Below are 16,551 nucleotides of genomic sequence, written 5' to 3' on the forward strand. Positions count from 1 at the left end.
TCTATAGATAGTTCACCACCTTGGGATGCACTTAAAATTGCTGCCGCTCTCTATAGTGAATTTTTAATTTTATTTTTTGAACTGCTTACTTGGCAAAAACTTGTTAGTGGGAAAGTTGTGAATTCCAAGTTTTATTTTGTCTTCTGAAAGCCAAAACCACATGCTATTTTGATCATCCACAGTTACTGGTTCTGGACTCATGTATGTAAGAGGGTATAAATATTAGAAAATTTTCTACCAAGACATACATGCAATTTTCTGTGCAGTTAGGTATTCTGAACATAGGAACTTAAGTTTTCCTTGGTAAACCAAGTTATCCGTAGTATACAAATGGCCTTTGGGAGCCCATTCCACATAGAGGGATACTCTATCAGCCTAAACACATGGGGGAGAGCCTAGTCCTGCTCCAAATGATGTGACAGGCTTTGAAGATCCCCCATGGAAGGCCTCACTCTCCCTGGGGAGCAGAAAAGGGATGGGGTGGGGATGGGAGGTCAGGGAAGGAGGGGAGGGAGAGGGAACTGGTATTGACATGTAAAACAAACTTGATTCTAAGTTAAATTTAAAAAAAAAGGAAAAAATATCTAAACATACCATCATCTTCATCCTGTAAGGGAAAAATAATAAAAGATATTAACTTATTATCAAAGTAGCATCCATCAACACTAACCCCCTCTTTTGTGAGCTGTGGAGGTTTTCAAGGAAAAGGCAGGCTTGTGTGAGACTTGGACTATACAATATCTTCCTGACCCTTTCCTTCATTCCCACGCTTCCCAATCTCCTTGCTAATTACTCTTGGGAATGAGGCTGCAAGACACCAGCCACCTAGGACCTCTCAGAGGGATGGGAGGTAGGCAATCCAGCCTGATGAACTTTAAGTAAAGATGCAGACTGCCATTTAACAGAATCTTTGGAGGTCAGACAGGGGCAGGGTAGATGGAGTACCACCTCCCCAGACCCTACACTGGTTGCCCTGTATCAGACATTTATTAAGTGGCATTTCAAACTTACATTCTCCCTTCTGTCCAGTCCCCGTCCAGGCCTGAAGTGAATTAAGCACAGGAGTGAGCATCAAGACTTTTGAAGAGCCAGCCCCAGAATATAATTTCAGTAAATTGCATAAGGAGAAATAAAACCCACTGAGCCATGCCCAAAAGAGAAGTTGCAAATGCCAGCAGAAACGCTGGGAAAAGGGAGAGAAAGGAAATTTGGCCATTGGATGCTCTGTTATCATTGCAAGCTGAGCTAGGCAAACCTTTGTTCTACAGAACTACTGTAGCAAATAATGACATAATTATCCACATATATATGTTTAGTCAGCTTTTAGTAGCTATTAAATTTCACTGAGTTGATGTTTTTCCAAGGAAATAAAAACTTTTTCAGTAATATTCTTCTTTGCTAGGGTTTTAAACCAGTCACCACAAGGTCTACCCTTCAAGTACTAATACATCAGTTGGCAAAGCTCTCTGTTCCAGGCTTTTCTGATAGGGCCTGGATGCCACTGGCTCAGATGAACAAGCCAATCCAACAGCTTTGACAATAGCTGTCTAAGGGCAACAGAGGCAGCTGTACTTCCTGGGAGAGGGGTAAAGAAGGGAGGAAAGAGAAGAACCATTTGTTGAGTAGCTAATGTCAGATGCTTCTCACGTCATCCTTCAGTTCTTCCCCTGTTTTGTTGAACATTTAAATGTTCTGGTAACTATGATCATCTTTCCTGAATTTTGATTTTGTTAAATGATTCATTAAAATGTTATGAAAGTCAATGACAGAGGATTTTCTTGGCATACCCTAGCCCTAGTTCTGACTGAATCCTCACATCAGCCAAGCCAGGTTACGAATCTTGATAGACAGATTAGGTAATAAACCTCACTGTTCCCTCCCAAAGTAGCCTGGCTGGTCCAAAACTCAGGAATAAGTGTGTCATTTTGTAAATCAGCCATACATGATTTTATTATAGCAGACATAAAGCAGCTAGTGCAGAGCTCAGTGGCTATAAAAGTGGTTGTGCTGTCCAGGTTTCAGTCTGACAAGGCAGGGAAAAGCCAACAAAGAGACCCTGTGAGACCCGATTCAGACAGGCTTCCCACAGCAGCCACCCTGTACTCCCCACTAAGCACTTCTACTCATTCCTCAACTAAACTCCATTCTCTTCAGGAACCTCAGTACTTTCCGTTTAGCCAGCAAGGATAGGAGTCCTTGCCCTCCAGAGCACCGGAGTTCAAAGGCCCCCTGCAAGCAGCACAAGAGAATTACCTTGGAACTAGTGGCTTCTTTGGTATCAAGGGTCCGCTCCTTTCACTCCTTTCATGTCTATCCACTGCTGGTGGAAAAGGAGGCTTTTGTATCTTGGGTAAATGCTCCCCATGAATCCTGCTGAGTGTGTAGAGAAAGGGATTTATTTGTAGAAACCACCTTAACGGGGCAGAGATCTGCAGGGCAACTCTGGGACTTGATACAATACAATAGAGACTTACCTTCCCACAGGGGCTGAGGGCTGCAAGACATTAGAGAAGACATGGAAGACATGTGAGGGTCCAGTACTTTCCAAAGAATAGGGATGAGACACACACACACACACATACACACACACACACACACACAAATCAAACAAAAACTAAAACCACAAACACACCAGCGAAACAGCTTACCTTGTCAGAAAATGTTGGTTTCTTTCCTGGGAATGAGAGAGAGCAGAACATTCAATGTGGGACAAGTGCAAGGTTGAGAAACAGATTCTGATGAACACCATGTCTGAGAGGTCTCCAGGGAAGGCTGACTTCAAACCTGGGCTTCAGATCTTGGAGGGACCCTTGCAGGGCACCTGGTCTTGGCTTAAAAATACTGTGCGGGGGCTCTGTGCTTCTTTCCAACGTATGACTTAGTATAACTTAACTGAGCATCAAATGATGGACATCTTGGGATTTTATTTTTCTTTCATTGGCTTAAGCATCTATTGTCCACCCCACTTTGATTTTTCAAGTAAATCTGTGTGACATGAAGGAGTAAATTTCCTTCAAATCCTGTGTTACACTTGATATTATGTAAAGAATGCCATTTAGTTTCTGAAAAAAAAAATAACCTGGGAACAAGGGCTTTAGAAGATTGTCCTGGCATGCCAGAAACCATTTAATGGGTAGTCATCATGGTCATGGTGTTGGTGGTGGTCATTGTGGTGATGGTAACAGTGGTGATAGTCATGGTGATGGTCATAGTTGTGGTGGTGGCAGTGATTTTTGTTTGCCCATTTGTTTGATTTCTTTTGGAATCAGGCATTACGCTGGCCTGGCCCTGTCATCTGGCAGAATGCACTCAGGCAGTACTCTGGTCAGCCCAGGGTTCCATGAGTACTAGTCTACAGGCAGGTGTAAAGGACCCTTTAAAAGACAGACTCCCGCCCACTACGTTCCCTTTGCTCTTTGCTTTCCTTGCTCTTTTGCTCATGCTCTTCTCCTCACCTCTCTCTCTCTCTCTCTCTCTCTCTCTCTCTCTCTCTCTCTCTCTCTCTCTCTCTCTCTCTCTCTTCTGTTCCCGGTGTCTCTGTGTCTCTTTTCCCTCCCCACTCACTCCCCTTCTAAATAAACTTCTCCCTCAAGCTCTGTCTTCCTGGTGCGTTATTCTCTCCGCCTCTGGCACCCTCTCCTGCTATGGAACCTGCTGTGCTCTCCCACGTGTTCCCTTACCCTGGGACCCCCACTAGGGACCACCCCTCCCTTCTCCAGCTTTATCCTATAACTGCAACAAAAGAACAACACAGATGACATTGAGCTCAAATATTTATACCTAAGAGCTCTTTAATGCCAAATTATTCAAAACGACTTAGGTCATTATCTGAAATCCTGTGGGTTAATAGGACCTGAGCATGTTGGATCTCAGTTTCCATGGCTGTGAAGTCAGTGTAGGTTTGCTGTGAGGGTCAGATGGTAATTTATATGCAAGGTTCGAGATGGGATGGGTGAGCACCACAAATGCTGGCTAGCTCCTCCCTCTTCCCCACCCTCCCATACTTAGCACAATAAGGGGCATGCTGATGCTGTTCATCCGGAATCACATATTCACATTCACAGTATCCCCTGAGTTCATGGTAGACCCAGGAAGGTCTAAGGAAATTGTGTACTTTGAATAACTCATTGGCCTAGGGAAGAACATTCTCACGGCACAGAAAAAGTTTAGTAACTATTTAGAGTTTGAGATTGAACAACTTCTTTAAAGGGGTACCCCCAAAAGTAAATTAGCATTCTTTGGCCAAAGTAGATTTTCCCTTTTCATAAAGTATTTGATTTATAAGAAGCAAACAAACAGAACCAAACAACATTCTTCTGATATGCATATATGTGCTTTGCATGTTAGGAGTTTTATGGTCAAAGTATAAGCATTAGTGGAAGAAGTTAGTTCCTTGGCAATGTCATGGACAAAGATGAAATTCAAAGATCAAACATGTTACCAGGAAATGATATTCCTCAAATGTCTGTAAAATAATACAGGGTAATTTTTTTTAAGGAATAAGTTGTGTGTCTGAAGATAACTGTGAAGTATTGACATCTATATTTCAGTTTCCCGATGTCCTGGCTCATGGTATTGAGCAGACTTAGAGTCCAGGTCAAGTCTATCTACTTTTTTTTTTTTTTTTTTTTGTGGTGGTGGTGGTTTTGTTTTTTGAGACAGGGTTTCTCTCTCTGTAACAGCCCTGGCTGTCCTGGAACTCCCTCGGTAGACCAGGCTGACCTTGAACTTACAGAGGTCTGCCTACCTCTGCCTCCTGAGTACTGGTATTAAAGGCATGTGCTACCATTGCCGGGCTCCTTTTTATATAATATGCATAGCTCTCTACTATGAACTCTAAACTCAATGGATAACACAGCTTCGAATGACTCAGCAGAGTTGACATGTGCATAAGGGGAAAAACAGCAAGCTGCAGCTTCCAATCCAAGATCTCAAAGTCATTTGGCCAAACGAGGAGAATGCTGAGGCCAAGAAAAGGCAAATGCCTTGTCCAGAGTCCTGCTGGAGAGTAGAAAGATGGAGCTGAGATCTGGGTTGCATTTCTACTCAGCTTAAGTGCTCTTTGCCCAGATCCACCTAGTCTTTAGCAGGTTCAAAGCCTAGGTCGTCAGTGTCATGCATTAGGATGCAAAAGAGCATCCACTTCAAAGTCAGAAAGATATGGGTTCAAATCTTAAGCCACCTATGCAAATTGAGCACACCATTCAACCTCTCTGAACTTGTTTCATCCTCTGAGAAGTGGGGCTGATAACAACCCCCCTTCACTAGCTTGGCCTAAGGATATAAAGTGCTTGACTCATACTAGGTGTTCAATAAATGGTAACTAAATTTTAGAGTTGACTTTTAAAAAGTAACTCTATATAAGGGTAGCTAGAGTTATGAGTAAATTATGAGAAAAGTCCATAGTGTTTAATTAACTGCACATATCCACAACAAAGAACAATTTTGAGATCTGACTGGTACTTGGAATTTTAGAAAACATTTTCTCCTAAGAGAAGAGCATCATTCTTTATGGCAAGACTGTGCCCTAAGGAAGTACCACCCCCTGGGTCAGCAAACTAAGAAATAGCAGTCAAAATAGCTGTCAATAGCTCTCCCAGAGCTCTGTCTCTCAGTCCATTTCCTTCCTGGGTACCAGATGTTTCCTTCTGTGCCTTCTGTGCCTTGGCCAAAGCATACACAGTTATAGCGGAGCAGGCACAGCCCAAGGTCTAAGAGCAGGGGATCTGGAATCAGGCTGATCTGCATTTAGGTCTCATCATCATTTGGTAGCTGAGCGATGTTGGAAAGTTACTGTCTTGTGCCTTGGTTTCTTTCTCTGTAAAATGAAGGTGCTTCTCACAACAGTACAGTAGTAAAATGTGATGGTGTGTATAAAAGAGTGCACCTAGTGTGCTATAAAGGTAGCCATTATTATTATTATTATGCATAAAATATGAGTAATACCAACCTAGTGTGAAGGGCTCTCGGTCAAGAGGCACCAATGAGCGGTCGAGGGGAGGTTTTGTGCTTCTGTCTATTGATGGAGCAGGCACTGGAGTGGAAAAGGCTAAGGTTAGTTAAAAGAAGAAAGCTACTGGCCAGGGATGAGGTGGGTAGATGGGCTAGTATTCAGAAAGCAACAATATGCTTACATTTTGCTGGTTTGTGGTTTCGACTTCTGCTGGGTTCTTCATGGTTCGGATGGGGTGGAGATAGTGGCTGCATGAAATTAAAAAAAAAATCAAATATTTGGAAACTTTCCCACATATGCTTCAGTAAGACTTGGTGGCAAATTCCTCCTGCAATCTGTCTGGATCTGCTCCACTTTTTCGACCTGAAGCTTGCATCCCGTTGGTCAGCTGAGCTGCTGAGGTCACCTCCTCTCTGAGTTTCCTCACTCTCTCATGCAAAGGGCCTTCTGCACAGCAAAGGACCAAGCAGAAACTCCTGCAAGCCCTCCAGGAGCTCTAGTCACATTGGCAATGAAACCCAAGTTCCTTGTGAAACCCTACATTTAATGCTCCTGCCTGTCTTTCCAAGAACATTTTATGTTCTTCTTGGATGCTCACAGGGTCCCCACATAAGGATCTCCTTACAGTTCTCACAAAGCCCAAAGCTCATATATACTCTTGGACATCTCTGTACTTCCTCTGTATGGGGTGTTCTCTCTGATTTCCACATGACTAGCCTGTCCTGTGCCAGCTCAGTATCAGTTTGGTATTCTCGGTCACGTCACCTGGTATTCTGCCTTCCTAACCACATATCCAAATCGCTTCTACATATACTTGTTTATCGCCAAAACTTCCTGAAATTCAGGGCATTCTATGCTACTCATATTCTTCCCCTGGCATGGAGAACACTGCTGTGTAGTAGCTACCTAATCAGTATCTTAGCTGTGTGATGAGCAAAGTCTGCCTCCCAGTGGTGCAGGAGAAATTCTCCAGACTTCAAAAACAAAATGCCTGTGTAGACACATGAGGTTCCATGAAGCCCCTTTGCAAAGGTGCTATGCCAGCAGGAGGGGGCTATCTATGAGAAGGAGGTCCTCCCTACTGTGAGGTCTCCATATTTGCCAAGACCCTCCTCCCACCCTAACCTTCCCTCTTGGTCCCGAGACTTTGGCACTTGCCAGTTGTTAACATGCGTTGGACACTTGAGGAAAGAGCACATCGCCAGATACTGACTCCTTTAGACTCCTTTAGCTCTGTGTGAACTCCATAGGAGCTGGACTGAGTGCTGAAAGGAAAAGGGAGCTTGCTATCAATGTTTCTCCCCGCTTCATAGCATTGGAAATTGGGTCTGAAGGCATTCATCCCTGAAATTTTGGGATCTTGCCAGCAGGTGGCGCAATACAGCTTGCAGGAGGGAGGCCTAGAATGGGAACCTTGGCAACACCAGGAAATGTGGGACCAGTGTTAGTTCTCCCACGGTTAAACAGATGAACACTGGAAGAGGAGTCCCTCATTAAACACGCAGTTCGTATTGTTTATGGTACCAAAAATGCTAATAAACATTACGACATAAATAGAAACTGCGTATATATCACTACAAAGTCGACCCGCTGAGTGGAGCGTGTGGGTGTGCATCTTCCCTGGCTTAACCGTTTCTTATAAACGTAGAATCAGGTAAAGATGCTTAGTTCTTTTTCTGTCCGCTAAAGAAGGAATTGCCATGGATACAAAGTGGCCTGGAAGAAAGGGAAGAGGTTTACCGAGTGATTCCGGCCTGTTGGCAGAGGAGGGAGGGCGGCCATTGGTCTCTGTGGGGGCACCGGAGGCTGCTGGGAGACCTTGCTGGTGGGAGGCCGGTCTGTGGAAACACAATATTCAAATGAAAGAAGAAATGGAAATTTGAAGTGAGTGTTGTCTAAATGCAGGGTTCTCTTGGAACAGGTTGCGCTTGAGGTACAAAGAAAGAGCTTGTCCTCCAGACCTCCACTGGTATCAGAGTGAGTGGGAGCTATAGTCAGACCCAGCCTGGGTCTTTCAGGAGGCGGGAAGTCCGTGACCCCTGTCTGCCCATCTTCTTGCCCAAGTTAGTTAGATCCTTCATATACACGGGAATAATTCTCATCATACCTCCCACTAACAGGTAACATCTGAGTCACTGCCAACTAGAGGAAGCCTCTATAGAGTTACCCCAGTGAGAGCTTTCAGATACAATCCTACATGTGCAGATGTACACGTGTACACATGCATGCACACATAAAGTGTGTATGTTCATATGCATGCGCACACGTGTGTACCTAGAAACGTGTGTGTGCTGATGTTTGTGCATGCACAGAGGCACACGTGTGTCTGCCTGCATACATATGCACACAAAGATGCTTATCAGTGTTACATTAGTTACCACCCCTCAAGGGCGCCTTGTTCTGTTGCTTTGTTCCCTTCACAAATGTTCTGGGCTGCCTCACCCTCCTACTTCCTCCTTTTGTCTGTTTCCTCCCTTAAAGGAGGAGCTGGCCCCCAATTCTGTTACCAAGTTAAATAGCATGGCCTCACTTTAGTGGCCACAGAACTACCTGAGACCAGCTCCACAAGTTTGGGTCTCTTACCCCTTTGGCTGGGAAAGGCCAGAGTGGAGCTGTGAGGTGTGGGCAGCAAGTGGCCCAGGGCCTCCTAGTATCTTGTGCTTTTGGCCCTAGCCCTTTATCACACTTACAGAAACCCTAACTAAGACGCTGACTGTGTTAGTTTTAGGAGGTTTGTGGAAAGAGTCTGGAACTTGGGGTTGAAAATAGCACTGAGAGCTCTCTTGATCCACCCTTTTGTCAGCTCTGGGAAGAATGTCATTCCCCTTCCAGAAGGAATGGGCTCAGGGCAAGCCTGGTCCTTTCCACACCACAGGCCACCCTTCAGCTCCTCTGACATGTCATGTTCCTTTGGACCTCAGGTCCTTGTGCAGCCATTTCAACTGCTTCAAATGGTCCTCCCTTACCCCATTTAGTCTCACTTAAGCAATTTTTACTTGTTCTCAATATCAGCCAAAGACTATCACTCAAATATCACAGGAGCAAACCTATTTATCATGCTGGCTTGATGAAATAACATGATGCAATTGTTTGGTGTTACCTCACCCCATAGACTGAGAGTGCTGGAGTATGAGGTCTTGCTCACTCACCAACATGGTTTCCCTTTTCTGCCCCACTCTGCTAAGTCTGGAACAGCCTTGGTGGTGGTTGAAGCTCCCTGTCTGTTAGTTTTAGTGATCTGTCCTTCAATGCACACAGTGAGGGGGTGGAATGGAGTCAGAAGCAGAGAACAACATGGCCCCAAGGGTTAGACATGTCACTCCCTGAGTGCAGAGGAAGCTGAGTGTGCCTATATGTTCATTTTCTGTTATCTCCTCTACTAGAAAGTAATCCCCACATGACAAATGTGCATCTTCCTTCCTGCTAGCTTCCGACACGTGCTGTCTGGCTCACAATAGGAGATGAGTAATATTTGTGACTTTGTGAATTAATGGATGAGTAAACGAGGAAGGATATATGGGTACAGAGAAACAGGCAGTGGGAGAACATCCTAGCACCTGTCTCATTGTAAAGGTGGAACCAACCCCTCTGAACACCTTCACATCATTGTGACAATATATAGATGGCAGTGCCACATAGCTGCCCTCTTTCTGGACGCCTTTACCCTCTGTTCTATCATTAGCCTGAGGGGTAGATTCTTTACTCTCAAGCCACACAGTTTTCCAGAAGCTGAGCAGGAATCAGCACCCAGAGAGGCTCAATGGGGCAGCTTGTGCCAGGGCTGCTAGAGCCAGCAAAACTCTCACCGATGTACATGGAGTTGGTGTTGGGGAAAGGCTTGGCAGGCAGGATGGAGTTCTGCAGTGCCTCCTCATCATTAGAGGGTGGAGGTTCATAATCAGCTGCATCATCCACCAGAGCCTCTTCCTCCTCATTGGGGGACTCATAGTCACCGTCGTCCTCCCCTTCCGGATCATCGTCATTGGGACTTTCATAATCATCTTCTTCCTGCCAGCACAGTGGAGGAACAGCACAGCTTGTACAGATGTCACAGGATGACATTTTGCAGTATGGATTCTGTGAGACCACTACCAGGGATCCCAGTATCCTCCCAGCAGATTTGTCCGAGAAGGGAACTACAAGACTGGAAACCTATGCTTTGGGGAAAGGATTGAAGCCTAACCTCTGCCTGAGCACAGGAGGGCTAAAGACAAACCCTGGCAGGATACAGCTTCCATGCTGAAGTACAAACATATAACTTGTTTCTTTTGCACAAAATAAATCTGGTGCATTCCTTTGTTTCCCCATAAAATCCATACTTTAACAGAGGTCATTTCTTTTCTAATGAAATGCTTAATTTTTGCAAGTATCCCCATGAGATAAGGGGCAGTCTCTCCATGAAAGACCTAGAGGTTGTCGCTTACCAGAAAGATAACTTAGACTGAGGGTTGGGTAGCCTGGGCCCCAGATCTGCCTCTACCTGGCAAAGAACTTTGCACAAGGCACACCCTCCAGCAGGCTCCCTGGCTTTCTCTTCCATCATAGAGCTTTATCTCCCACCTGGCTTCATGTATGGTGACAGTGTGTGGTTTGAGAAGAAGGAATGCACAATCCACCAGACTCTGGAAGATGTTGTCACTGTGACCCTTCTAATGTGAAACTGGTGTGGGAGCCTTTCCAGTGCTAACACTTCGTTGTGGAATGATTTTCCCTCTGTGTCACCAGTGGTGACTGAAGTCCATGAGAAGAAAAGTTGCAGTAGCATAGATTTCTGGGAAAGACAGAAGAAAGCGAAGGGTTGCTGTTGGGCATGGTAGTGGAGAGCAATGGTGTGGCCAGAAAGTTGCAACCCCTGTATTCTTCAAGGAAGCTCTATTGTCACAGCTGAACCCACTCATTGGCTCACTGCCCCTGATGGCTTCTGTGTCATGGGGGCAGAGCTTTGGATTCCCAAAGCTGGATATATTTACTGCCTGACCCTTTCTGGGCCCTGGGATGTTTCAATGCCTTGTTGGTAGAGGAGGCTTGTTCATTTTTCAGCACTATGATCAGTGCAGAGCCACTCTGGCCATCACTATAAAGGTGATTTACCCCAAGCCATACTCACAAAGGATGACCAGCCGCCATTGTCTTCTTCATGGCTTTCTGTGGAGGAGATAACACCACCATCAGCACCTAATAGAGTCAGCACAGCTCTCCCTTCCAGTGTCCATCACAGGCCCCATCCTTCATTTTTCATACTCGGGGCCAGCAAGTGTTGTATTGAGCACAATTTACCCCAGCAGAACTCATGCTAAATCCTACTGTGATGGTACTGAGGGGCGGCAGGATCTTTAAGAGATAATTAGGTCAAAGGGACCTTTTGAATGGATTGATATCTTCCTCCATATTGGAAGGACATCTTTCTCTAGAGACTAACTTGGGTCTCTCCAGACTGGAGTGGGTGTCACAGGGGTCATCTGGGACTTGAAACTAGATGACTTGTTATAAGCACAGTGCTGGTATTTTGGTCACTTATACATATGTGGGTCTCATTTTCCCACATGATGCTATTTGTAATGAAGTTGAATTTAACCAGAAGTTGACCTGACTGCTGCACCATGCTCTTGGACCTGTAGAACTTTGAAATCAATAAACCTCTTTCCTTCATAAAGTAGCCAGCTTTAGGAGCAGTGTTACAGAGGCAGAAAACATACTGACTGAGAGAGCAACTTTTGCCCATATCATTTCTATCTGACGAGGTCATTCTACCAGGGATCGACAGTGGTACCAAATCTTCCTTGTGTGTATTTAAAAGTTACCTAGGTTTGCTTTCATAGAGTAAGACCTGGGGCCTTATTCTCAGAGTTTCTTAATAAACAGGGCTGGGTGTGGTTCAGGAACCCAAATGTAGGTGTTTTATGCAATTGAACAATGGAAAACTGCTTGAAAGACTCAGAAATGAGACTCTGGCTCAGCTCAGATGCTCACAGCTGAGTCAGGCTCTCTCACAGAGAAGCAGAGTTGGGCAGTGTAGCTCTAGAGTGACATGCTTCCTCCTGTCAGTAGAAACCCCAACTCTTTTATGATGAAGACCTGGCTGATAAGTTAATTTGTCGGGTCCCATACAAGGCACTCAAGGAGTCCAGAACTGAAGCATACAGCACCTCCTAAAGCGGGTCTCCCAGCCCCGATACCCTTACCTGTTTCCTCTTGAAATCGAGGAACCTGGGGTCTGCAAAGGCAAACAACAGCATCTCAGTAGCCTGTCATCTAAGAGCATCCACTTTCCTCTGTCTAGCCCTCTGCACCAGTCAGGATTATGTCTCCTTGCCCAAGACTTGTCCCCTTGTTGCTTGACAACCAGAGTTGAGCAAGCTGTCCCTCAGCTTCTGGAGACCACTAAAGCCACACTGATGTCACAGCTAGGAGCTTGTGGCTCTTTAATGATCTAGGGAATATTCCCCTGATGACCTGGACTCAAGGGCAAAATGTTCATCAGGGAGAGGGAACCCTTCCACTCCTGAGGCCCTCTCTTCATGACCCCTGGGACAGAGGGGACCATCATAGGTGAAGCAGAAGGAACAAAACTAGTACTACAAAGTCTTTTAAGGGCTCAACTTGGGATTTTAGTTCTTGAGTTCTCTTGTAGCAGTGTCTAGGCTGCCCACTCACTTGCGTGTAAAAATGCTCCTTCTCTCTTCATTCTTGTTGATATCTTGACTTAACTTACTGAGAATCCTATAAGATAAAGACACACATGAAGAGACAAAGCAATCCCCTCCATGCTGCCACCTCCCTGCTGTTCTCTGATCCACATGACTTCTAAGCACGTAGGCCAAACTTGGCCAATCTTCTTTTTGTGTCCATCCTCCCCAAGCCACCCTCACACCTTCAACTCCATTTTTTGCTCCCACCTAGCTAGAACTTATCTCCTCTTTATTCAGGACCTGACCCAGTACTGACCACTTCTCCTGCTCCCATGATGCCTTCTGTCATCTGCTGACCTATGTCTACTGGGCCTTCAAAATCTGCCACTCTGCTCTGAAGGTTTGGAGCCCTAGGATCTGCACAATGGAGCTGTTTCACTTACTGTTCTGACATTCATAGTGTGGTTGCTTGAGCCTGTTGTTCATTCCTTTGCAGACATCTTGCTCACACAAGTGATCAAACCATATGCTAGACCCCGAGACCCATGTGTATTTCTTGTTACAAACTCCAATGAACTAGTATTCATCCTGTTATCTCCCCACACCATCTTCCCTCTTTGAATCTGCTTAGTGACATGGTATGATGGTCAGTCTTGCATATCAATGTAATTGGATTGAAAGACACCAAGCACACCTGGTATGTCTGTGAAACTGTTTCCAGAGATGAGTGTATTGTGAGTACTCTGACTTAAGCCAGGATGGGAGGGGTGAGGGGTGGGTGGACTCATTTGAGGTAGGGCAGAAAAATGGGTAAATTATGGAGACATCGGAGAGGAGCCCCTCACCCAGGATCTGCTCAGAGACTCTCTCCAGTTAAAGGCAAGAACTCCAAGCAGAGTTAGCAACATTTGCTGCAACAGCTGAGCCTTCAGTGACATTTTATAGAGATATTTTAATAAGAATATTAAAATAGCAACAAAGCATGCTTAAGACCTATGTGTAAATGACCTTTCTCTCATCCCAGCTGAAAACCTACAGTTTTCCAGGAATCTCACTAGAAAACCACTACCCCCCCCCCAGCCCCTGGCAGTGAAGGATACCTCTTCACCTCCTTGCACGATCTTGTGGCATATAGTTTATTTTTATAATATTGTAACACTATGGAACCATCCCATAGTCTCCCTTATCAAAAACAGGGCAGTGTCTGCTCTTAGTAATCATGTGAGCTGTAACTTGAGAGAAACCAGTGGATTATGTGGGGACTGCTAAGATACATAAGGGCTACTGTCCTTGAAAAATCCCATGCCCACCTTCTCTGTGTGTCTTCTTCCTCTGTGGGCATCTCCTTCTAGTAACTTCTATGTTTAAATCTATGTTAAACATCCTCTTATTTTATAATAAACACAAACTCTGCTTCACATTGACTTATCCTGAAAATCTTTTCTGCAGTGAAGTCAAAGATGGACTTTGCCAGAGTGGAGGTCCCTGAAGGATAAGGGGACTCTTCAGGCCACTGCGGGCTGTTGTGGTTTGTTGTGGTTTGGTTTGTTCTAATACACTTATGCATGCTGATCTTGAGCAGGCTGTTGGGAGGAGGGGAAGCTTCAGAAAGTGACAGCCAGGTTGGAAGTTCGTGGTTTCTAGAGGTAGGACCCTGAAGAGCATTTTAGACAGGGTGTTTTCTCCTGTCTCTTTCTACATTCTGGCTACCAGGAAGCTAGCGAATGAATGACCCTGTGCTTCCGTACCCTTCCATGCTGATTTGTTGCCTCATCTCAGACCCAGAAGCCACAGGGTCAAAGAGAATGCTCTGAACCTCTGAAGCCATGAGCCAAAAGAAACCCTTCCTTTAAGTTATTTTACTTGGGTGTTTTGTCACAGTGATACAGACAAGTTGGTCTAGTACACACTTGCTAGATTAGCAAAGGCAGTCCTTAATTTTATTCCTTCTTTACTCCCAGGGGCTTCTCAGTACCCTCCTATCTCATCTGAGTGACAGGGCAGATGAATTTGAGAAGCCTAACGACTGGAGAGTACAGACATATTAGGCAATAGTAAGGCTTCCATAGTAATGCCATTGTCAGAACTTTAGACTTTAATCACCACCTAGAGCAGAGGTTCTCAACCTGTGGGTCATGACCCCTTTGGAAAGTCAAATGACCTTTTCACAGGGGTGGTATATCAAATATTCTGCATATCAGACATTCACATTACAATTCTTAAAAGTAGAAAAATGTAGTTATGAAGTAGCAACAAAAATAATTTCATGGTTGGGGGTCAGCACAACATGGGGAACTGCATTGAAGGATAGAAACATTAGGAAGGCAGAGAACCAACCACTGGTCTAAAGGGAGAGGTGCTTTAAAGTGCAGGGGTGGGGGTGGAGAGCATTTCCTAGTTCTCTGTAAACACAGCATCAGGACATTTATGACACATGACCCAGTAGTGGTTGTTTAGAACAGACAGCAGGCATGCTAGAGGTCTCTGAATGAATCATCAGAGGAGAGTATATCCTGCATCCTGCCAGGATAAGTGGTAATAGCTACAGCAGCCACTCCTCTTCTGTCATCTGCTTAGCTAAGAGCATTAGTGACAATGGGTCTTCTAAGGGTCAAGAATTCTGCTGGGCATGCAACATCAAAAGCAACTCTGCTCTTGAACTTGATAGGTTGTAGAGAGAAGCAGACGAGGGGGCTGGGGAGATGGCTCAATCAGCAAAGTGCATGCTGTGCAAAATGTGGGGACCTGAGGTGTAAGTTCAGTTGATCCCCACCCCTCACTTCAAATCCCAACACTGGGGAGGCAAAGGCAGGCAGAGCCCGGGGTTCACTGGGTGGCCAGCTGAGGCCCTAGATCACAATAAGAGACCTGCTCACAAAACCAGGTGGCTTACTCTTGAGGAATGAAAACTGAAGTTAATATTTTATCTTTATACACATCACACACATGCACATGATCAAGTGTGCAAGCACACACACACATATCTACATGCATATGCATATGCATAAAAATATAAGAGAAAAGCAAGTGTGTGTGTATGAAATAGAGATAGGGAGAGAGAGAGAGAGAGAGAGAGAGAGAGAGAGAGACATAAAGAGAGAGAATGTTTATTTGAGAAGACAGGGTCCCACTGTGTAATCCAGGCTTCTGAAAATTGAAATCATACTGTTTCAATCTCCCAAGGGGTGGGATTAAAGGTGCATGTTATCACCTAGATAACTATGAATATTTAAGGAAGTAATATTCAAAGTAAGAAGGCACCACCTATGTTCATGTGATGGTAGTGGGAGCTTGGACAGGAGGACAGTGGAGTTACAATTTAAAACTACCAGCCCTCAGCAATTAGGTGCCATTTCAGCGAGGGCTTGGAGGAAGGTGGAGTTGAGCCAGAACCCATGTTCCCATTCCACAGAGCTTAGCTGGGCTTTGACTGGCTCCCACATGTGTTGACTCTTAAAAAACAACAATAAAAAAAATCCACTACTCTTTGTTATGTCTATTCTCACCAGTATCTCTAACAGCCAGGTTGGGGCTCTTGGGGCTCTAGCTGGAAAGGAAGGAAATGCTAAACCACAGGCCCCACACAGCAGCAAAGAGCCCAGAAAGGGCAGGATGGCTCAGGCAGTCCACAAACAGCAAACTTGGCCTCCCAGAGTCCTGCTACTGAGGCAGGCTCCTGAGAACTCTTCCAAGCCTCCTGGGCCCCTGCTGGTGGCAGGCTCTTGCCTTGCTAGCAAGAGGGCAGTGAAGTGGCTGCTACCTTGAGCAAACTTACAAAGTTGTACCCCACCCTCGGTGGATCAAATGACAGTGAATGGCAGAGATGACTCACTCTCCCCACACACCCCCAACCTTCTATCTCTGACTAGAGAAGGAGGAAGAGAAGGCTATGCATCCGCACAGTAGCTCCTTCTACTTCCGTCATTATCGGAGGGTGGTGCTGGCCCTTGGGAGGGACTGAACCTCTCA

General features: G+C 45.2%; 1 protein-coding gene across 1 annotated transcript in view; it reads right to left on the reverse strand.

Moving 5' to 3' along the window:
- Positions 1-16,551, reverse strand: part of Lcp2 (lymphocyte cytosolic protein 2) — a 43,260-nt gene that overhangs the window by 10,461 nt on the left and 16,248 nt on the right. The window contains exons 4-15 of the mRNA XM_051180964.1: positions 12,608-12,673; positions 12,136-12,167; positions 11,061-11,098; positions 9,760-9,961; positions 7,694-7,791; positions 6,135-6,201; positions 5,951-6,034; positions 2,649-2,674; positions 2,475-2,494; positions 2,254-2,370; positions 1,012-1,042; positions 595-607 (exon numbers count right to left, since the gene is read on the reverse strand). Of these exons, the coding sequence (XP_051036921.1) occupies positions 595-607; positions 1,012-1,042; positions 2,254-2,370; positions 2,475-2,494; positions 2,649-2,674; positions 5,951-6,034; positions 6,135-6,201; positions 7,694-7,791; positions 9,760-9,961; positions 11,061-11,098; positions 12,136-12,167; positions 12,608-12,673 (794 nt within the window). The remainder of the gene's footprint in view (positions 1-594; positions 608-1,011; positions 1,043-2,253; positions 2,371-2,474; positions 2,495-2,648; positions 2,675-5,950; positions 6,035-6,134; positions 6,202-7,693; positions 7,792-9,759; positions 9,962-11,060; positions 11,099-12,135; positions 12,168-12,607; positions 12,674-16,551) is intronic.

The sequence above is a fragment of the Phodopus roborovskii genome, unplaced genomic scaffold, assembly GCF_943737965.1.
Source record: "Phodopus roborovskii unplaced genomic scaffold, PHOROB, whole genome shotgun sequence".
In the NCBI taxonomy this organism is placed as follows: Eukaryota; Metazoa; Chordata; class Mammalia; order Rodentia; family Cricetidae; genus Phodopus; species Phodopus roborovskii.